Source organism: Rana temporaria, chromosome 12, assembly GCF_905171775.1.
Source record: "Rana temporaria chromosome 12, aRanTem1.1, whole genome shotgun sequence".
Classification (NCBI taxonomy): Eukaryota; Metazoa; Chordata; class Amphibia; order Anura; family Ranidae; genus Rana; species Rana temporaria.
In genome coordinates, this window is record NC_053500.1 from 145,557,709 (window position 1) to 145,581,689 (window position 23,981).

General features: G+C 48.7%; 1 protein-coding gene across 1 annotated transcript; it reads right to left on the minus strand.

Moving 5' to 3' along the window:
• Positions 1–5,490: 5,490 nt before the first annotated feature.
• LOC120919104 (TBC1 domain family member 24-like) lies at positions 5,491–22,777 on the minus strand. Its single transcript, XM_040331118.1, is given in 8 exon segments — positions 5,491–6,153; positions 7,537–7,852; positions 9,901–9,999; positions 10,191–10,254; positions 12,614–12,663; positions 12,665–12,773; positions 14,478–15,504; positions 22,463–22,777. Coding segments are annotated over 7 exon segments (1,809 nt in total). The 5' UTR covers positions 15,503–15,504; positions 22,463–22,777; the 3' UTR covers positions 5,491–6,007.
• Between the last annotated feature and the right edge of the window lie 1,204 nt (positions 22,778–23,981).

Sequence of the window (23,981 nt, forward strand, 5' to 3'; positions counted from 1 at the left end):
TTGCCGTGGGAACCGAGCTCTGCGCAGGCGCGCTGACACCTCCAATGGGGAGGCGCGCCTCCCCTTCTTCCGCATGCGCAGTGGAGGCAGTCTCGGCTTTCTGCTAAGCACGCATGCGTTGTGAATTGCCAGGAGGTTTCTGAGAAGGGTCGCTGATTGGGGAGATAGGCAGTCCTCCCTTTGGGGAAAGAATGGGGAGGGGGGCACCGTGGGGTGTATTGGGGGTACAGAATGTGGGGAGTGGACAGTGAGGTGTAACGGGGGGCACAATGGGGTATAGAATGTGGGGTTTAATGGGGTATAGAATGTGGGGGTGCACAGTGAGGTATAACAGGGGGTTCAGTGGGGTGTCATGGGGTATAGAATGCGGGGGTGTGAGGTATAATGGGGGGAACAGTGGGGGTGTAATGAGGTATAGAATGTGGGGTGCACAGTGAGGTATAATAGGGGGTTCATTGGGGAGTAATGGGGTATAGAATGTGGGGGTGCACAGTGAGGTATAATAGGGGGTTCATTGGGGAGTAATGGGGTATAGAATGTGGGGGTGCATAGTGAGGTATTATAGGAGTGCATAGTAGGTGTAATGAGGGGCACAATGGGGTATAGAATGCGGGGGTGTGAGGTATGATGGGGGGAACAGTGGGGTGTAATGGGGTACAGAATGTGGGGGTGCACAGTGAGGTATAATAGGGGGTTCATTGGGGAATAATGGGGTGCAGAATGTGGGGGTGCACAGTGAGGTATAACAGGGGGTTCAGTGGGGTGTCATGGGGTATAGAATGCGGGGCTGTGAGGTATAATGGGGGGCACAGTGCGGTGTAATGGGGTATAGAATGTGGGGGGCACAGTGAGGTATAATAGGGGGTTCATTGGGGAGTAATGGGGGTATAGAATGTGGGGGTGCATAGTGAGGTATTATAGGAGTGCATAGTAGGTGTAATGAGGGTATAGAATGTGGGGGGCACAGTGAGGTATAATAGGGGGTTCATTGGGGAGTAATGGGGGTATAGAATGTGGGGGTGCATAGTGAGGTATTATAGGAGTGCATAGTAGGTGTAATGAGGGTATAGAATGTGGGGAGTGGACAGTGAGGTGTAATGGGGGGGCACAGTGGGGTGTAATGGGGTATAGAATGCGGGGGGGGGGAGTGAGGTATAATGGGGGGCACAGTGGGGTGTAATGGGGTATAGAATGCGGGGGGGGGGAGTGAGGTATAATGGGGGGCACAGTGGGGTGTAATGGGGTATAGAATGCGGGGGGGGGGGAGTGAGGTATAATGGGGGGCACAGTGGGGTGTCATGGGGTATAGAATGCGGGGGGAGTGAGGTATAATAGGGGGCACAGTGGGGTGTAAAGGGGTATAGAATGCGGGGGTGTGAGGTATAATGGGGGGCACAGTGGGGTGTCGGGTATAGAATGCGGGGGAAGTGAGGTATAATGGGGGGCACAGTGGGGTGTCGGGTATAGAATGTGGGGGGAGTGAGGTATAATGGGGGGCACAGTGGGGTGTAATGGGGGTATAGAATTTTGAGATGCATAGTGAGGTATTATGGGGGGCACAGTTGGGTGTAATGGGGGGCACAGTGAGGTGTAATGGGGCTATAGAATTTTGAGGTGCATAGTGAGGTATTATGGTGGGACACAGTTGGGGTGTAATGGGGGGTAAAGAATATGGGGGTGCATAGTGAGGTATTATAGGAGTGCATAGTAGGTGTTATGAGGGTACAGAATGGGGAGTGGACAGTGAGGTGTAATGGGGGGGCACAGTGAGGTGTAATAGGGTATAGAATGCGGGGGGAGGGAGGTATAATAGGGGGGCACAGTGGGGTGTAATGGGGGTATAAAATGCGGGGGGGGGGTGCACAGTGAGGTGTAATGTGGGGGGCACAGTTGGGTGTAATGGGGTATAGAATGTGGGCGTGCACAATGAGGTATTATGGGGGCACCGTTGGGTGTAATGGGGGGCACAGTGGGGTGTAATGGGGTATTGAATGTGGGGGTGCACAGTGAGGTATGATGAAGGGGGGGCACAGTTGTGTGTAATGGGGGTAAAGAATATGGGGGTGCATAGTGAGGTATTATAGGAGTGCATAGTAGGTTTTAATGGGTCTAAAGAATGTGGGGAGTGGACAGTGAGGTATAATAGGGGGGGGGCACAGTGGGGTGTATTGGGGGTACAGAATATGGGGTGCATAGTAAGGTATAATGGGGGGGACACAGTGAGGTATAATGGGGGGTATAGAATATGGAGGTGCATAGTGAGGTATAATGGGGGGGACAGTGAGGTATAATAGTGGGGTGTATTTGGGGGTATAGAATGTGGGGGTACATAGTGAGGTATAATGGGGGGGACAGTGAGGTATAATAGTGGGGCACAGTGGGGTGTATTTGGGGGTATAGAATGTGGGGGTGCATAGTGAGGTATAATGGGGGGGACAGTGAGGTATAATAGTGGGGCACAGTGGGGTGTATTTGGGGGTATAGTATGTGGGGGTGCATAGTGAGGTATAATGGGGGGCACAGTGAGGTATAATAGTGGGGCACAGTGGGGTGTATTTGGGGGTATAGTATGTGGGGGTGCATAGTGAGGTATAATGGGGGGGACAGTGAGGTATAATAGTGGGGCACAGTGGGGTGTATTTGGGGGTATAGTATGTGGGGGTGCATAGTGAGGTATAATGGGGGGGACAGTGAGGTATAATAGAGGGGCACAGTGGGGTGTATTTGGGGGTATAGTATGTGGGGGTGCATAGTGAGGTATAATGGGGGGGACAGTGAGGTATAATAGTGGGGCACAGTGGGGTGTATTTGGGGGTATAGAATGTGGGGGTGCATAGTGAGGTATAATGGGGGGGACAGTGAGGTATAATAGGGGGGCACAGTGGGGTGTATTTGGGGGTATAGTATGTGGGGGTGCATAGTGAGGTATAATGGGGGGGACAGTGAGGTATAATAGTGGGGCACAGTGGGGTGTATTTGGGGGTATAGTATGTGGGGGTGCATAGTGAGGTATAATGGGGGGGGCAGTGAGGTATAATAGTGGGGCACAGTGGGGTGTATTTGGGGGTATAGAATGTGGGGGTGCATAGTGAGGTATAATGGGGGGGACAGTGAGGTATAATAGTGGGGCACAGTGGGGTGTATTTGGGGGTATAGTATGTGGGGGTGCATAGTGAGGTATAATGGGTGGACAGTGAGGTACAATAGTGGGGTACAGTGGGGTGTTTTTGGGGGTGCATAGTGAGGTATTATAGAAGTGCATAGTAGGTGTAATGGGGATACAGATTGTGGGGGGGGGGGGGGGTTTGTAGAATGTGACATAAGCCGGGATCCGGGGTATCAGAGTCATTGGCTCCCAAGAAATGATCTGGGGGGGGCGGCGGCAGAAATGACCGCCTCGGAAAGTGTCTGAAGAGCGGATGTCGGAATGTTTATGAACGTTCCATGGTCAGTTCCTCAGATCCAACAACCCGATGATATTTTATAGTCCATCATTAAATAATCTTGGGAATGAGATCACACGTGACACACAGAACCTTCGGTAAGTCCTTCCTATGAACACGGAAGGGACCTCATTGGGTTGCTGCACCACACAAGATCTAACTAATGACAATGACATCTTTATTCAGGAACATCGACATGTTTTATAGTCACAGTAATGAACATTGCATAAAACGTAACTCATAATCTAGATATGTATTGTGACGGGAGTCACTTTGGGCGGGGGCGGGCGGTCGGAATTTCCGACAACAATTTTTAGTTGTCGAAAACTTTGAGAACCAGACTACAAATACGTGTGATGGAACCATGCTACTGCATTCTTTCTCCCCCACCCCCGCCCTCCAGCCAAGACATGCCGCTGTTATGCCCCGTAAACACGACCGGTTTTCCCGTCGGAAAAACTGCGATGAGAGCTTTTCGTCGGGAATCCCAACCGCGTGTGTGCTCCATTGGACTTTTTCCCCACAGGAAAACTAACGGGGAAAAAAAAGAGAGCAGGATCTATTTTCTTTATCGTACACCACGGGACCCAGAGCTTAGTCATTGTGGGTTGTAAGGGTCACCAGAGGTGATTGGACACTGGCACAACCAATGAGAACAAGTTCCCCTCCATATAACCCCTCCCATACAGGAAGTACCTTTTGTTTTTTCGCCAGTGTCTAAGAAGATTGGACGCGATGAGGGTAGTGCTAAAGGAAGCTGTGCCATAGAGGCCCCTGGGGCAAAAGAGCTATACTTCGGGTCCGTCCAAGACGCTTAAATTATTACGCCACAATTGGATGGTATCCGTGCCCCGCGCACGAGGTGTCGCCTGTAATGTCCTTCTTTGGAGGACTGGGCTCTAGGGTCCAGCACTTTTGCTTTTTTACAAACGCTAAAAGTCCTGGCAGAGTCTTTTACAAGGCCCAGGGAAGAGGCATCCTTTAAGTAGGAACCCATATCCCTGAAGGTTGGCACACAATACCCGCCGTGATGGGTGAAGATTGGTTTTGGTCTGATTTTCAGCAAACCTGCGGCGTGGCTGAGGTAAGCAGGAAAAAAGTATTAAGCATTTTATCCTTAAAAATGTTTTCCTTGTGTGTGTCTTCTCTATTTCCGCCACTAGAGGGAGTAGAGATTTGCGTTTTACTCACCAAGCTCCAGTCAGTGTCGGGTCGGTTCAGACAGCACACTCTCTGCTAGGGAGCGATCAGTTCTTTTTTTTCCTCACTGCCATGATGCAGGAGAATCCTGCTTCCTCTCAGCACGCCATACCGCCCTGGGTCGGGGGCGGTCTTTATGAGGACAAAGGAGGAGCGGGCGCACGCCCGTACGCAGGCACGTTATCCACGGCAGTGTAAACAGACAGAAGCAGATAAAAGCCTCTCAAGCCTGTAGTTCTCCCCTGATCAGGGACACAGTGACTCGGGGCACGTAAGGTCTCTGTGTGGTTGGTTATCTAGGCATACCGCCCTGGGTCTGGGGCGCTCTTTATGAGGGCAAAAGAGGAAGGGGCGGGCGCGCGCCCGTACGCAGGCACGTTATCCACGGCAGTGTAAACAGGCAGAAGCAGATACAAGCCTCTCAAGTCTGTAGTTCTCCTCTGATCAGGGACACAGTGACTCGGGGCACGTAAGGTCTCTGTGTGGTTGGTTATCTAGGCATACCGCCCTGGGTCTGGGGCGCTCTTTATGAGGGCAAAAGAGGAAGGGGCGGGCGCGCGCCCGTACGCGGGCACGTTATCCACGGCAGTGTAAACAGGCAGAAGCAGATACAAGCCTCTCAAGTCTGTAGTTCTCCTCTGATCAGGGACACAGTGACTCGCAAGGGCACGTAAGGTCTCTGTGTGGTTGGTTATCTGGGCACCCCAAGAGAGGACACCCACTGGGCATGGACTTTTGTGTGACCATGTGTAGGCAAGGCAGGCTTGAGAGGAATTCCGTTGGGAAAAAACATCATATTTTTTTTTTCCGACGGGAAAACCGCTCTTGTGTACGGGGCATAAGTCTTCCCCAGGAACGCACTCATATTGTATGAATTGCATTCATTGTATAAAGAAGCACATAGACCCGGTGAGGACATCATTGTCCCATTGGTGGAGCAGACCTTTGTCTAGGGTGCTAGGGGCCATTCCGTGGTGCAATAGCAGTACAGTCCCTATCCACCAAGAACGTTTTTTTAAAAACGCATTTGAAATTTACGAATACAAAAAAACACAAATGTGCACATATTCAGTAGTGTGTCCAGGGGCCCTTGCAGCTCGAACAGTCCGTATTGCAGAATGCACGAGGCAAAGACGTCTTTCAATCCAGTTTTAATAGGAAGTCTTTCTTTGGCTTTGTTCTCATCTTCTAGTCTATTCTGTCTTCAGAGCGCTCTCCTAAGTAAAATTCGGTGGATGGAGAGCGGAGATGCCGGAACGTCGGAGGCCATTTTGTGCGGATAAGAAGAGCGCGGCGCCGGCTCTAGCCACCACACCCATCTGTGATTTATACAATAGTCTTTTCTTGTGGTCTATCTGGGCAATTTAGGAATTTTGGTAGCCCCAGACCTCCAGGTGCTGGATGTGAAAGTTCTCCTCGCAAAGCGGCGGGTTGTCGAAGGTCTCGCAGTGCTCCGTCCGCCCAATGTTCAGATCTGCGTCAATGTTTAAGGCCTGACCCCCTCCACCACCTGGAATGGAGCAAAAAAAAAGGAGAAGGTTTGGTCAGCTGGTGGGAAAAATAAATACAATTCTGAAAGACAACTAAAGGTATGTGGGCACCTGACCATCACATCTACGCCTGTATGGCCAATAGCAGGGGTCTCCAAACTTTCTAACCAAAGGGCCATTTTACTGTCCTTCAGACTTTAGGGGGCCGGACTGAGGTCATCGGGAGTATGCCACGCCCACCCCCATCATGCTGTACCATTTGTTCCTGCTTAGGGCCTGTGACGGGAGTCACAGTTTAACCTGCCCTGAATCCAAGGGAGGGGGGAAGTGTCTCTGAGTTAGTTATCTGTTGTACCATGTGCTTGAATAAAGTTAGTCTGCTAATTTTTACCCTACACTTGTTTGCGGCTATTGACTGGGTGGGCTATAGAGTCTTGGATAGTGCTGGTTCTGAACAGAGGAAGCATTGACGGCGGACATAGTCCTTTTGAGGACAAGGGTTCGTCACAGGGCCCATGCCCTGCGTTCTCTGGATGTAGTCCAACAGAGTGATGGAGTTGCTGCCTCAAACATGAAGATCTAGAGGAGTGAAAGCAGAAATCTGACCACTGGAATCCCTCAAGAAAAAGAAGAAGCCATCGGGGTGGCTTAATCATCCCATCATCTGCCAATCACTAGAGTACAGATTTTTGGAGGACCAATCCTTTACCACTGCTACGGAGCATACTGCAGGAGACGCCTCTATCCAAAATGGTTCTACTAGACCTCTGTTGGCTGCTATGGGTTTGTGCCTTCCATAATGGTTCTCACCCACCTTACCTATGATAGAACCTTCAGAGAACAATGGGGTGGCTCCTAAAGGTCTAGATGTCCTGGAGTGGTGTGCAGATTGGTAACCTTCAGCCTTGACTCCAACCAGGCCACACCCTCGATGTACCCTCTATAATGGTTTCCACCCACCTTACCTATGATAACCCCTCCAGAGAAAAATGGGGTAGCCCCTAGTCTAGATGTCCTGGAATGGTGTGTAGAGTGGTAAGCTCAGCCTTGACTCCAACCGGGCAACACCCTGAATGTGCCCTCTATAATGGTTTCCACCCACCTTACCTATGATATAAACTTCAGAGAACAATGGGGTGGCCCCTAAAGGTTGCACATCTAGGTGTACTGGAGTGGTGTGTAGAGTGGTAACCTCAGCCTTGACTCCAACCGGGCCACACCCCCAATGTGCCCTCTATAATGGTTTCCACCAACCTTACCCATGATAAAACCTTCAAAGAACAATGGGTGGCTCCTAAAGGTCTAGATGTCCTGGAGGGGTGTGCTGAGTGGTAACCTCAGCCTTGACTCAAGCCAGGCCACGCACCCGATGTGCCCTCTCTAATGGTTTCCATCCACCTTACCTATGATAAAACCTTGGCTGTTGCCAGACATAAACATGGAGGCAGTTTTGGAAGGCAGCTGGAAGTGACGGACGGACAGGAACGGAGATAACCGGCTTGGGTTTCCTTCCATGGGGACATTCAGAAAGTTGGAGGACTCTGAAAAGCTACTGGGCGCAGAGCTCATACTCGATGAATGAGGGCGTTGCGGGGGTAAAGCTATATGGGCCCCGTGGGAGTAGGAGCGAGGTCTGGAGCGTGGGGAAGGCGGGGCCACCTTGCCCATCTCTGGCTTCTTCACCACGACCCACTCGTATCTCTCCATCTCTGGCTGGACCTGGGGAGGGGAAAACAAAAACTGTAAAAATAATACCGCATTATGGGCACTAGATGGGGCTGACGATTATAGGAAATACTCATAACAAATAATATAACAAACATTCATGGTACCCAGGGAATAGGTGCAGGTATTCCCTCCTTCCATATCACCCCTTGTCTCCACCCCCTACCCACCTCTGAGCACCGTCCCTTGTCTCCACCCCTACCCACCTCTGAGCACCGTCCCTTGTCTCCACCCCCTACCCACCTCTGAGCACCGTGCCTTGGCTCCAACCCCTACCCACCTCTGAGCACCGTCACTTGTCTCCACCTCTGAGCACCGTCCCTTGTCTCCACCCCCTACCCACCTCTGAGCACTGTCCCTTGTCTCCACCCCCTACCCACCTCTGAGCACTGTCACTTGTCTCCACCCCCTACCCACCTCTGAGCACCGTGCCTTGGCTCCAACCCCTACCCACCTCTAAGCTTGTCCCTTGTCTCCACCCCTACCCACCTCTGAGCACAATCCCTTGGTTCCACCCCCTATCCACCTTCTAGTACCACCCTTTTTAGACTGTACCATGTAGTCAGGTCCATAAATATTGGGACATCGACACAATTCCAATCTTTTTGGCTCTATACACCACAATGGATTTGAAATGAAACGAACAAGATGTGCTTTAACTGCAGACTTTCAGAGTTAATTTCAAGTGTGCTATTTGCATTTGGAATCTGTTGCTATCAACTCTCAATATGAGACCCAAAGAGCTGTCACTATCAGTGAAGCAAGCCATCATTAGGCTGAAAAAAAAAACAAAACAACCCCATCAGAGAGATAGCAAAAACATTAGGTGTGGCCAAATCAACTGTTTTGAAAGGTCCTTAAAAAGAAATAACGCACCAGTGAGCTCAGCAACACCAAAAGACCACGGAAAACAACTGTGGTGGATGACGGAAGAATTCTTTACCCTGGTGAAGAAAACACCCTTCACAACAGTTGGCCAGGTGAAGAACACTCTCCAGGAGGGAGGTGTATGTGTGCCAAAGACAGCAATGAAGAGAAGACTTCACCAGAGTGAATACAGAGGGTTCACCACAAGATGGAAACCATTGGTGAGCCTCAAAAACAGGAAGGCCAGATTAGAGTTTGCCAAACAACATCTAAAAAAGCCTTCACAGTGCTGGAACAAGAGACCGAGATCAACTTGTACCAAGCTGTACACTCACTATACAACATTGTAGATACAAAGGGCCAGATTCTCTAAGAAACGGCGTAGGCGTAGTGTAAGTCATTTACACTACGCCACCGCAACTTACTGGAGCAAGTGCCGTATTCGCGAAGCACGTGCTCTGTAATTTGCGGCAGCGTAGTGTAAATGGCCCGGCGTATGGCCGTGTAATTCAAAGGGGGTGGCTTGTATTCAAATTAAGCGCGCCCCCGCGACGATCGAACTGCGCATGCGCCGGGCTGAAAAATAGCCCAGTGCGCATGCTCCAGCTCACGACGGGAAACGTCAATGGCGCCGACGTGAGCGTCATTGACGTAAAGTCGTATTCGCGGACGAGTTAGTAAAACGACGTAACCGACGGAAAAAGACGACGCGGACCCGACGCCATACTTAACATGGCATACGGCGGACTGGCGTAAGGTTACCCCTCATATAGCTGGGGTAACCTTACGCTTACGGAAACGACGACGACGCGGCGCAAATTCGTTCGGGAATCGGCGTATCAGGCTCATTTGCATAGTCAAATGAAACCTGAACGTAAACGCCACCTAGTGGCCAGCGTAGTACTGCATTTAGGATCCGATGGTGTAAGTGACTTACACCAGTCGGATCCTAGCCTAATTCCGGCGTATCTTGTTTTGCGAATACAAAACAATGATACGCCGGCGGGATTTTCGAATTACGCCGGTGTATCTGTAGATACACCGGCGTAACTCTTTTGAGAATCTGGCCCAAAGTGTAATTTCTTCAGTGTTGTCACATGAAAAGATACGAGGAATGTGACCGAGGGGTGTACTTATATTATCATATATATAGAACTACATCGGGGACGACTTACGGTGAACACAAAGCATTCTCCGGTGCCGAAGAAGGTGGCCACTTGTCCGCCGCACTTCCTGCGCTCATTCCAGTCGGTGGAGAGAAAAGCCCCCAACACCTGAGAAACAACAGAGAGAGAGAGAGACGCCAAATTCAGATCTCTCCATACAAAGGATGGGAAACGCGAATAACAACCATCAATACTGTGCGCCAATTTATCATTCGCAGAATTTGTTGGCACAAATAAAAAGAAAAAAAAAAAGCAACAAATAAAAACTTGATAGGTTTTTTCTTGGCGCCGAGGATCACCTTGCTGGTAGTTGTTTTGATGAGCAGGACGGTCGGTTCGAACCCTTCACAGTGCGCATAAAATCTGCAATTAGATAAACAATTATCACTGCTTGTTTCTGTTGGGGGTTGGCTTGCAAGGCATCATGGGAGGTGTGGAAAGGGGAGCTTGCCTTTGATATAAACTATATTGTCAAAAGTATTGGGACGCCGGCCTTTACACCCACATGAACTTTAATGACCCCCCAGTCTTAGTCCGGAGGGTTCAATATTGAGTTGGCCCCGCCCCTTTGCAGCTATAACACCTTCACCTCTTCTGGGAAGGCCGTCCACAAGGTTTAGGAGGGTGTCTATGGCATGGGTCCTCAAACTACGGCCCTCCAGTTGTTCAGGAACTACAATTCCCATCATGTCTAGTCATGTCAGTGTGTTACAATGCCTCATGGGATGTGTAGTTCTGCAACAGCTGGAGGGCCGTAGTTTGAGGATCCCTGGTCTATGGGAATGTTTGACCATTCTTCCAGAAGAGCATCTGTGAGGTCAGGCACTGATGTTGGACGAGAAGGTCTGGCTTGCAGTCTCCTCTCTAATTTATCCCAAAGGTGTTCTATGTTGGGTCAGGAGGGGGGATTATGGTGGGGGGTTGTTTTTTAAGGGTTGGGCTTAGTCCCTTGGTTCCAGTGAAGGGAACTCTTAAGGAGTCAGCATACCAAGACACTTTGGACAATATCATGCTCCCAGGGGCGGACTGACCATTGAGTCACTCGGGCACAGCCCGAGGGCCCCATGCAACTAGGGGGCCCCATCAGGGATGCCAGGCTCAGTAAAACCAGGGACAGTATGTCCGCGATTTTAGCTGCCCCGCCTCTGCACTGCCTCCTGGCGTGGTGGCCATCTGTAAGCCCAGGGGCCCCATAATCTTCTATTGCCCGGGGGCCCCATGAGTTGTCAGTCCGCCCCTGCATGCTCCCATGCTCTTTGTGGGAGGAGTTTGGGGACGGCCCCTTCCTGTTCCAACATGTCTGCCCACCAATGCACAAAGCAAGGTCCATAAAGACATGGAGGAGCCTTGTGGACAGCCTTCCCAGAAGAGTTAAAGCTGTTCAAGCTGACGCCTTAAGAGTTCCTTTCACTGAAACTAAGGGGGCCAAGCGCATCCCTTGAAAAACAACCTCACACCATAACCCCCCCCCTCCCCCCCACACCATAATCCCCCCTCCACCAAATGGTTTGGACCAGTGCACAAAGCAAGGTCCATAAAGACATGGATAACTGAGTTTGGGGTGGAGGAACTTGACTGGCCTGCACAGAGTCCTGACCTCAACCCCGTAGAACACCATAAAGTGGAGATTGCGAGCCAGGCCTTCTCGTCCAACATCAGTGCCTGACCTCACAGACGCTCTTCTGGAAGAACGGTGAAACCTTCCCATAGACACCCTCCTAAACCTTGTGGGACGGCCTTCCCAGAAGAGGTGAAGGTGTTATAGCCGCAAAGGGCGGGGCCAACTCAATATTGAACCCTCCGGACTAAGACTGGGATGCCATTAAAGTTCATGTAGAGGCCATTCAGGTAGCCCTGCGTAACACTGTGCGGGCGTAACGTATCTCCGATACGCCGCTGTAAATTAGGGCGCAAGTTCCGTATTCAGAAAGAACTTGCGCCCTAAGTTACGGCGGCGTAACGTATGTGCTCCGGCGTAAGCCCGCCTAATTCAAATTTGGATGATGTGGGCGTGTTTTATTCAAATTTAGTGTGACCCCACGTATTTGACGTTTTTTGCGCCGTTCGTAAAAGAATCCCAGTGCGCATGCTCGAAATTCCGCCGCAAATCGTCAATGCTTTAGACGTGAACGTAACTTACGTACAGCCCTATTCGCAAACGACTTACGCAAACGACGTAAAAATTTCAAATTTCGACGCGGGAACGATGTCCATACTTAACATTGGCTACGCCTCATATTGCAGGGGTAACTTTACGCCGGGAAAAGCCTAACGTAAACGACGTAAGATAATGCGCCGGGTGTACGTACATTTCTGAATCGGCGTAACTACCTAATTAGCATATTCCTCGCGTAAATCGACGGAAGCGCCACCTAGCGGCCAGCGTAAAATTGCAACTAAGATACGACAGTGTAAGAGACTTACGCCGGTCGGATCTTAGTCAAATCTATGCGTAACCTGATTCTAAGAATTGGGCGCATAGATACGACGCCACAACTCAGAGATACGACGGTGTATCTCGTTCCTGAATCTGGCCCCATGTGTGTGTAAAGGCCGGCGTCCCAATACTTTTGACAATATCGTGTATCTTGCCACGTGAAGTGGAGCATGCTACGTAAACGTGTGTTACACACTCAGGTATGTATTACACAGACACCCCAGTACTCCCCCCTGACGACGCCTTCATCTGCTTTTCTCAGATATTTGGCTATTGATTACTGACCTCTGTAAGCTGTAGCCGTTTTCCAGCGTAGAGAACAGCAGGACGGGGGGGGTACAAGGAAAACCGTTCCGGTATCCAGGACCAAATCACCCTCATTTCCTGGCCCGTGACGATCTCGGAGCTGAAATTTAAGATGTCGACCGACATGTGCGCCGACTGCCTGCCGAGAAATACAACATTATATTTTACAGCGTTATCGGGACGGCGGGATCGCGCCCAGCACAGCATAATGGAGCTCATATATATATATATAGACAGTACAATAACGCAGAGAAAAATAAAAGTCATGCCCGTGGTAGCCAATCAGATGAGACCTTTGCAAAGTGAACGAAAGCGAGCGTTTGCATGGTTGGGGCGGTTCAGTTCTATCGATCCAGCACCAGATTTTTTTTTTTCATTAACCACTTAAGACCCGGACCTTTATGCAGGTAAAGGACCCGGACAGTTTTTGCGATTTGGCACTGCGTCGCTTTAACTGACAATTGCGCGGTCGTGCGACGTGGCTCCCAAACAAAATTGGCGTCCTTTTTTCCCCACAAATAGAGCTTTCTTTTGGTGGTATTTGATCACCTCTGCGGTTTTTATTTTTTGCGCTAAAAAAAAAAATAGAGCGACAATTTTGAAAAAAATGCAATATTTTTTACTTTTTGCTATAATAAATAATATATTAAAAAAAACTTTTTTTTCCTCAGTTTAGGCCGATACGTATTCTTCTACATATTTTTGGTAAAAAAAATCGCAATAAACGTTTATCGATTGGTTTGCGCAAGATTTATAGCGTTTACAAAATAGGGGATAGTTTTATTGCATTTTTATTAATTTTTTTTTTTTACTAGTAATGGCGGCGATCTTCGATTTTTTTTTTTCGTGACTGCGACATTACGGCGGACACTTCGGACAATTTTGACACATTTTTGGGACCATTGTCATTTTCACAGCAAAAAATGCTATAAAAATGTTCTGATTACTGTGAAAATGACAATTGCAGTTTATGAGTTAACCACTAGGGGGCGCTGTAGGGGTTAAGTGTGACCTAATATGTGTTTCTAACTGTAGGGGGCGGGGCTGGACGTGTGACATCATTGATCGTGTTTCCCTATATAAGAGAACACACGATCAATGAAGCTGCCACTGTGAAGAACGGGGAAGCTGTGTTTACACTCACCTCTCCCCGTTCTTCAGCTCTGGGGGCCGAACGCGGGACTCCGGCAGCGATCGGGTCCGCGGGTCCCGCGGTCACGGAGCTTCGGACTGGGTCACAGGCGCCGCGTCGCTCGGGTGCCGAAGCGCGTTCCTGTCGGACGCAATGTCCACCAGGTACCTGCAATCGGCAGTTACAGAGCCCTGTATCCTGATGTTCTGAGCTCTGTACCTAGCCCTGATGTACTATGTGCCCTATGTCCTGATATGCCATGTGCTCTGATGTGCTATGTGCCCTGTGCCCTGATGTGCTCCCTGCCCTGATGTGCTATGTGCCCTGATGTGCTATGTGCCCCGTGCCCTGATGTGCTATGTGCCCTGTTGTAATGTGCCCTGTACATGTTGTGCCCTGTATCCCGATGTGCTGTGCCCCGTTCCCTGATGTGCTGTGCCCTGTGTCCTAATGTACTATGTGCCCTGATGTGCTCTGTGCCCTGTGTCCAAATGTGCTATGTGCCCTGATGTGCTATGTGCCCCGTGCCCTGATGTGCTATGTGCCCCGTGCCCTGATGTGCTATGTGCCCTGTTGTGATGTGCCCTGTACATGCTGTGCCCTGTATCCCGATGTGCTGTGCACTGTACCCTGATGTGTTGTGCCCTGGGCCGGTCTGGATGAAGTCCATGCCCACATTTGTGTCCCAGTCCAGCCCTGTATACAACGTACCTTGGCTGCATTACCGTAATCCCACTTTGGGACAAGGCTTTTCTGTTGGCCATGTGCAGCAGCCAGATCTCTTTGTGGGTGAAAAGTCGAATGCTGAAGGCTTTTTCTAACAGCTTCTCTACACAGACATATTGGGAGATGTTCTTCACAAAATTCTGGAGGTCGCCCCTGACGTCCTGTCCTACATAATCAGTTTGGAGTTTGTACTGTTTGAGGAGGGCCAAAGCCACTCGATACAAGACTTTGTTGCCCTCAAGAAGAAAAACGTCAAAGACCCTAATGGCATACTCGAAGGGTAAGTCACCAAAGACCCACGTTTGCCAGTCAGAGAAGACCTCTGCTGAATTTTCACAGTGGGAGACGATCATCTTATGACCGGCTTGACAATACTTCTTGGCCAAGTCGCCAAAGGTCATGCTTGAGGCTTCGTAGGACAAGAAGCTTTGCTCGATGTAAGACTTGTGCGGATCGGTGCAAGAGATGAGGCGGCAAGACTTATCGAAACATTCTGCCTCGTCTTCGGTGAAGTGCATCAAGAGCGCCACCACCGCCGGCAAGGCGGGGGAATAGGTGATGTCTGGATACTGGTTACTAATACAGATCAGAACTTTCTTCACAGCCTTCTCTCCTCTGGCAGTGAGACAATACATGGGCAGAAGAGAACCCTCCACAAACTCTGGCAAAGGGTAGTCGATCGTGTCTTCATGACCGAAGAGCCTCTCGGCTACATCGTGGTAAACCTTTTCATTGGGGGTGAATATCCGGCAGTTGATGTCCTTGATGATCTTGTTGTAGGCCTCTGCTCTCAAGGTTCGATGGCTGGCCCAAGTACCCTCTCTGGCCATCCGCTTGAGTTCCTTGGGAGAGAAGGGCATTTCCAGATGTGAGGGACCTTTCTTCTGAGGCTTGGCGGGGAACTGATCCCAGTCCACAAAATGGCCGCAGTCCGCATAGTGAGAAGTGTCAATATCCCAGGGATCGTCGTCTGACGTAACGATGATTGGTGGGGAGCAAAAGTCACTCATACCTGTTCAATGAGATAAAAATAGAAAATATTATTTATATACATAGAAAAATACTGATCACCAATGTAAGGGACATTCTTCTCACTGATCACCAATGTAAGGGACATTCTTCCCACTGATCACCAATGTAAGGGACATTCTTCCCACTGATCACCAATGTAAGGGACATTCTTCTCACTGATCACCAATGTAAGGGACATTCTTCTCACTGATCACCAATGTAAGGAACATTCATCCCACTGATCACCAATGTAAGGGACATTCTTCTCACTGATCACCAATGTAAGGGACATTCTTCCCACTGATCACCAATGTAAGGAACATTCTTCTCACTGATCACCAATGTAAGGGACATTCTTCTCACTGATCACCAATGTAAGGGACATTCTTCTCACTGATCACCAATGTAAAGAACATTCTTCTCACTGATCACCAATGTAAGGAACATTCTTCTCACTGATCACCAATGTAAGGGACATTCTTCTCACTGATCACCAATGTAAGGGACATTCTTCTCACTGATCACCAATGTAAGGAACATTCTTCTCACTGATCACCAATGTAAGGAACATTCTTCTCACTGATCACCAATGTAAGGGACATTCTTCCCACTGATCACCAATGTAAGGAACATTCTTCTCACTGATCACCAATGTAAGGGACATTCTTCCCACTGATCACCAATGTAAGGGACATTCTTCTCACTGATCACCAATGTAAGGAACATTCTTCTCACTGATCACCAATGTAAGGAACATTCTTCCCACTGATCACCAATGTAAGGGACATTCTTCTCACTGATCACCAATGTAAGGGACATTCTTCCCACTGATCACCAATGTAAAGAACATTCTTCTCACTGATCACCAATGTAGGGAACATTCTTCTCACTGATCACCAATGTAAGAGACATTCTTCCCACTGATCACCAATGTAAGGGACATTCTTCCCACTGATCACCAATGTAAGGGACATTCTTCTCACTGATCACCAATGTAAGGAACATTCTTCCCACTGATCACCAATGTAAGGGACATTCTTCCCACTGATCACCAATGTAAGGGACATTCTTCTCACTGATCACCAATGTAAGGAACATTCTTCTCACTGATCACCAATGTAAGGGACATTCTTCTCACTGATCACCAATGTAAGGGACATTCTTCCCACTGATCACCAATGTAAGGGACATTCTTCTCACTGATCACCAATGTAAGGGACATTCTTCCCACTGATCACCAATGTAAGGGACATTCCTCCCACTGATCTCCAATGTAAGGGACATTCTTCTCACTGATCACCAATGTAAGGAACATTCTTCCCACTGATCACCAATGTAAGGAGAATTCTTCTCACTGATCACCAATGTAAGGGACATTCTTCTCACTGATCACCAATGTAAGGGACATTCTTCCCACTGATCACCAATGTAAGGGACATTCTTCTCACTGATCACTAATGTAAGGGACATTCTTCCCACTGATCACCAATGTAAGGGACATTCTTCTCACTGATCACCAATGTAAGGGACATTATTCTCACTGATCACCAATGTAAGGGACATTCTTCTCACTGATCACTAATGTAAGGGACATTCTTCCCACTGATCACCAATGTAAGGGACATTCTTCTCACTGATCACCAATGTAAGGGACATTCTTCCCACTGATCACCAATGTAAGGGACATTCTTCTCACTGATCACCAATGTAAGGGACATTCTTCCCACTGATCACCAATGTAAGGGACATTCTTCTCACTGATCACCAATGTAAGGAACATTCTTCTCACTGATCACCAATGTAAGGGACATTCTTCTCACTGATCACCAATGTAAGGGACATTCTTCTCACTGATCACCAATGTAAGGGACATTATTCTCACTGATCACCAATGTAAGGGACATTCTTCTCACTGATCACCAATGTAAGGGACATTCTTCTCACTGATCACCAATGTAAGGAACATTCTTCTCACTGATCACCAATGTAAGGGACATTCTTCTCACTGATCACCAATGTAAGGAACATTCTTCTCACTGATCACCAATGTAAGGAACATTCTTCTCACTGATCACCAATGTAAGGAACATTCTTTCCACTGATCACCAATGTAAGGGACATTCTTCTCACTGATCACCAATGTAAGGGACATTCTTCTCACTGATCACCAATGTAAGGGACATTCTTCTCACTGATCACCAATGTAAGGGACATTCTTCTCACTGATCACCAATGTAAGGGACATTCTTCTCACTGATCACCAATGTAAGGGACATTCTTCCCACTGATCACCAATGTAAGGAACATTCTTCTCACTGATCACCAATGTAAGGGACATTCTTCTCACTGATCACCAATGTAAGGGACATTCTTCTCACTGATCACCAATGTAAGGGACATTCTTCTCACTGATCACCAATGTAAGGGACATTCTTCTCACTGATCACCAATGTAAGGGACATTCTTCTCACTGATCACCAATGTAAGGGACATTATTCTCACTGATCACCAATGTAAGGGACATTCTTCTCACTGATCACCAATGTAAGGGACATTCTTCTCACTGGGTTCACACAGGGGTGGCTTCAAAGTCGCCCGGCTCTCATCTGGCTCTGAAGCCGGCCTGTACAGGGCGACTTCAGCGCGGCTCCCAAAAACACTTCTGTATTGAAGTCAATGCAAGCCGTTCCGAAGTCGCCCCCCAAGTCATACAGGAACCTTTTTTTAAGTCCAAGCGACTTGAGTCGCTCCTATCAGAACGGTTCCATTGCACTGAATGGAGTGCGACTCGTCAGGCGGCTGAGTCACATGACAGGTCGCCCCTGTGTTCGCACCTGTGTGAACTTTTGTACACACAGGACCCGTGTATGCGCGTTGTGTTTATCCTGCTGTAGGGCGGAGGGTGTGACCTTAGGAAGGAACCTGGTGGCACGGAGGAGGAGGAGGAATAATCAGGGTAAGGAGGAAAACATGTCATGCTCTTGTATTCCTCACAACAAAGCAGTTTGCGTCTGTTTACAGTAAATGAATGAGCTGACCTTGTTTTCAGCTCACGGTGTGCAGAATGAACATTCTGTATATGGGCTCTACATGGGGCCCCTTTATACTTCAGTTCTGGGGCCCCTAGAGATAGCGTGGGGGAATCAATAAGGCTTTAACCACTTAAGGACCGGGCCTACTTTCCAGACTCGGTGTTTACAAGTTAAAATATATATTTTTTTTGCTAGAAAATTACTTAGAACCCCCAAACATTATATATATATTTTTAGAATAAAATGGCGGTCATTGCAATACTTTTTGTCACACCTTATTTGCGCAGCGGTCTTACAAGCACAATTTTTTGGGAAAAATAATCACTTTTTTTAATAAAAAAAAATAAGACAACAGTAAAGTTTTCACAATTTATTTTTATATTGTGAAAGATAATGTTACGCCGAGTAAATTGATACCCAACACGTCACACTTCGAAAATAGCGCCCGCTCACGGAACGGCGACAAACATTTGCCCTTTAAAATCTCCATAGGCGACGTTTATAAAAATTCTACAGGTTGCAGGTCTAGAGTTACAGAGGAGGTCTAGGGCTAGAATTATTGCTCTCGCTCTAATGAACACCTCACATGTGTGGTTTGAACGCCGTTTTCGTATGCGGGCGCTGCTTACGTATATGCGTTCGTTTCGGCGGGAAGGGGCGCTTTAATTATTATTATTTTTTTCTTATTTATTTTTATTTTTTATTTCGACACTTTGGATCACTTTTATTCCTATTACAAGAAATGTAAACCTTCCTTATAATAGAAAAAAGGATCATTGTTCTGGACCCCCAAGTGTCAGTGTGTCATTGTTCTGGGACCCCCCAAGTGTCAGTGTGTCATTGTTCTGGGCCCCCAAGTGTCAGGGTGTCATTGTTCTGGGACCCCCAAGTGTCGGGGTGTCATTGTTCTGGGAACCCCAAGTGTCAGGGTGACATTGTTCTGGGACCCCCAAGTGTCAGTGTGTCATTGTTCTGGGACCCCCCAAGTGTCAGTGTGTCATTGTTCTGGGCCCCCAAGTGTCAGGGTGTCATTGTTCTGGGACCCCCAAGTGTCGGGGTGTCATTGTTCTGGGAACCCCAAGTGTCAGGGTGACATTGTTCTGGGACCCCCAAGTGTCAGTGTGTCATTGTTCTGGGACCCCCAAGTGTCAGGGTGACATTGTTCTGGGACCCCCAAGTGTCAGGGTGTCATTGTTCTGGGACCCCCAAGTGTCAGGGTGTCATTGTTCTGGGACCCCCAAGTGTCAGGGTGTCATTGTTCTGGGCCCCCAAGTGTCAGTGTGTCATTGTTCTGGACCCCCAAGTGTCAGGGTGTCATTGTTCTGGACCCCCAAGTGTCAGTGTGTCATTGTTCTGGGACCCCCAAGTGTCACGGTGTCATTGTTCTGGACCCCCAAGTGTCACGGTGTCATTGTTCTGGACCCCCAAGTGTCAGGGTGTCATTGTTCTGGACCCCCAAGTGTCAGGGTGTCATTGTTCTGGGACCCCCAAGTGTCGGTGTGTCATTGTTCTGGGACCCCCAAGTGTCAGTGTCATTGTTCTGGGACCCCCAAGTGTCAGGGTGTCATTGTTCTGGACCCCCAAGTGTCAGGGTGTCATTGTTCTGGGACCCCCAAGTGTCAGTGTGTCATTGTTCTGAACCCCTAAGTGTCAGGGTGTCATTGTTCTGGGGCCCCCAAGTGTCAGTGTGTCATTGTTCTGGGACCCCAAGTGTCATTAGTCAGTGTTCTGGATCCCCAAGTGTCAGGGTGTCATTGTTCTGGACCCCCAAGTGTCAGTGTGTCATTGTTCTGGGACCCCCAAGTGTCAGTGTGTCATTGTTCTGGGACCCCAAGTGTCATTAGTCAGTGTTCTGGATCCCCAAGTGTCAGGGTGTCATTGTTCTGGACCCCCAAGTGTCAGTGTGTCATTGTTCTGGACCCCCAAGTGTCAGGGTGTCATTGTTCTGGGACCCCCAAGTGTCAGGGTGTCATTGTTCTGGACCCCCAAGTGTCAGTGTGTCATTGTTCTGGACCCCCAAGTGTCATTGTTCTGGGACCCCCAAGTGTCAGTGTGTCATTGTTCTGGACCCCCAAGTGTCATTGTTCTGGGACCCCCAAGTGTCAGGGTGTCATTGTTCTGGGACCCCCAAGTGTCAGGGTGTCATTGTTCTGGGACCCCCCAGTGTCAGTGTGTCATTGTTCTGGGACCCCCAAGTGTCAGGGTGTCATTGTTCTGGGACCCCCAAGTGTCAGGGTGTCATTGTTCTGGACCCCCAAGTGTCAGGGTGTCATTGTTCTGGGACCCCCAAGTGTCAGTGTGTCATTGTTCTGGACCCCCAAGTGTCAGTGTGTCATTGTTCTGGACCCCCAAGTGTCAGGGTGTCATTGTTCTGGACCCCCAAGTGTCGGGGTGTCATTGTTCTGGACCCCCAAGTGTCAGGGTGTCATTGTTCTGGACCCCCAAGTGTCAGGGTGTCATTGTTCTGGACCCCCAAGTGTCAGGGTGTCATTGTTCTGGACCCGCAAGTGTCAGGGGGTCATTGTTCTGGACCCGCAAGTGTCAGGGGGTCATTGTTCTGGACCCCCAAGTGTCAGGGGGTCATTGTTCTGGACCCCCAAGTGTCAGGGTGTCATTGTTCTGGACCCGCAAGTGTCAGGGGGTCATTGTTCTGGACCCGCAAGTGTCAGGGGGTCATTGTTCTGGACCCCCAAGTGTCAGGGGGTCATTGTTCTGGACCCGCAAGTGTCAGGGGGTCATTGTTCTGGATCCCCCAAGTGTCAGGGTGTCATTGTTCTGGGACCCCCAAGTGTCAGGGTGTCATTGTTCTGGGACCCCCAAGTGTCAGTGTGTCATTGTTCTGGGACCCCCAAGTGTCAGGGTGTCATTGTTCTGGGACCCCCAAGTGTCAGGGTGTCATTGTTCTGGGACCCCCAAGTGTCAGGGTGTCATTGTTCTGGGACCCCAAGTGTCAGGGTGTCATTGTTCTGGACCCCCAGGTGTCAGGGGGTCATTGTTCTGGGACCCCCAAGTGTCAGTGTGTCATTGTTCTGGGACCCCCAAGTGTCAGTGTGTCATTGTTCTGGGACCCCCAAGTGTCAGTGTGTCATTGTTCTGGGACCCCCAAGTGTCAGGGTGTCATTGTTCTGGACCCCCAAGTGTCAGGGTGTCATTGTTCTGGGATCCCCAAGTGTCAGGGTGTCATTGTTCTGGGACCCCCAAGTGTCAGGGTGTCATTGTTCTGGACCCCCAAGTGTCAGGGTGTCATTGTTCTGGATCCCCCAAGTGTCGGGGTGTCATTGTTCTGGATCCCCAAGTGTCAGGGTGTCATTGTTCTGGACCCCCAAGTGTCAGGGTGTCATTGTTCTGGGAACCCTTAGTGTCAGTGTGTCATTGTTCTGGACCCCCAAGTGTCAGGGTGTCATTGTTCTGGACCCCCAAGTGTCGGGGGGGTCATTGTTCTGGGACCCCCAAGTGTCGGTGTGTCATTGTTCTGGACCCCCAAGTGTCAGGGTGTCATTGTTCTGGGACCCCCAAGTGTCAGGGTGTCATTGTTCTGGACCCCCCCCCCCCCCAAGTGTCAGGGTGTCATTGTCAGGGTGTCATTGTTCTGGACCCCCAAGTGTCAGGGTGTCATTGTTCTGGACCCCCAAGTGTCAGGGTGTCATTGTTCTGGACCCCCAAGTGTCATTGTTCTGGGACCCCCAAGTGTCAGTGTGTCATTGTTCTGGACCCCCAAGTGTCAGTGTGTCATTGTTCTGGACCCCCAAGTGTCAGGGTGTCATTGTTCTGGACCCCCAAGTGTCATTGTTCTGGGACCCCCAAGTGTCAGGGTGTCATTGTTCTGGGGCCCCCAAGTGTCAGGGTGTCATTGTTCTGCCCCCCCCCCTGCAATTATGACATTCCAAGGGTTTTCATCATAAGAAATAAAATAAAATAAGTCCTTACTTGTTACAATGTTACCAGCGCTCTGTGCGATGATCTCGGTCGCTCTCAGATGGAATCTGCATCCTGCTCTCACCTGTCACTCATTCGTTATGAAGGGCAGGTAGATTAAGCTCCGCCTCCAGGTTGATGTCACACCCGCCCACGCCTTCCTGCCTGGCCCAACCGGGAAAGGCCGAGCCGTTGTTTTCTGTTTTGGCTCAGATCTTCGGCAGATAAGGGGTTTGGAGAACGGTTTTCTTCCACGCCAGGAGCGCAACTGTCACTTTTCAAGGACAAAGCCTGCGAGAGTGGAATCAGATTCCGGATCCTCTGCGATGGGGAAAACATCGAGTCACGCCGTCCTTCCACCTCTGACATGGAATGTTCCCAAGTGTCAAAAAATCTACGTGAATCGGAAAGTTCCGGCAATGTTTATACCTTTCAAAGTTAAAGTGTTATGTGTTAAAAAAAACAAAACAAAGTTGCGATAAAACCCAAAAAAACAAACTTTTCTTATCCCCTTCACGCCGATCGTACGCAAATGTGCGTTTGTGGCTTGAAGTGGTTGAACCGGGGCGATGCCGTCAGCTCCGGGACCGTTTTTATAGAGCGGGCGGTTGGCTTTTTTAGTGATCTTAACCGATGTGGCTAAATACCGCTCTGCACCCCCACTCCCGCCGCCTTCTGCCGCCGCTCTTCCTGGGCCTCCCGCCCCACCGGGAGACCGGAGCCACCAGCCAGCACGCCGACCGCCTAGGCTGAGACCAGGGCCGCCATCAGGGGGGTACAGGCAGTACACCTGTAAGGGGCCTAGATGGCAAATACCCCTTTTTTTTGTAAGGGGCCCGGGTGGCAACCCCCCATTTTTTTATATATTTTTTTTTATATATATATATTTTATTATTTATTTATTTATTTATTTATTTAATTAAAGGGCACAGAAGTCCCCAGGGACCCAAAGGTCCCCAGTGCCCCATATGGCAACCTCCCCCTTTTTTTTTAATTAAAATTATATATATATATATATATATATATATATATATATATATACTGTATATATTTTTATTATTATTATTAAAGGGCCCCAAATGGCAACCCCCCTTTTTTTATAATAAAAAACATTTTAATTTTTTTTTTATTAAAGAGCCCAGAGGTCTCCCCCTTTTTTTAATAATGTATTTGATTATATATATATATATATATATATATATATATATATATATATTTATTATTATTATTAAAGGGCCCAGAGGTCCCCAGTGCCCCATATGGCAACCTCCGTTTTTTAATAAAAAATTAATAAAATGTATATATATATATATATATATACTGTATATATTTTCTATTATTATTAAAGGGCCCCGAATGGCAACCCCTCTTTTTTTTTTTTTATAAAAAAACATTTTACATTTTTTTAAATTTCTTTTTATTAAAGAGCCCAGAGGTCCCCCCCCTTTTTTTAATAATTTATTTGAGATATATATATATATACTGTATATATTTTTTTTTATTATTATTATTAAAGGGCCCAGAGGTCCCC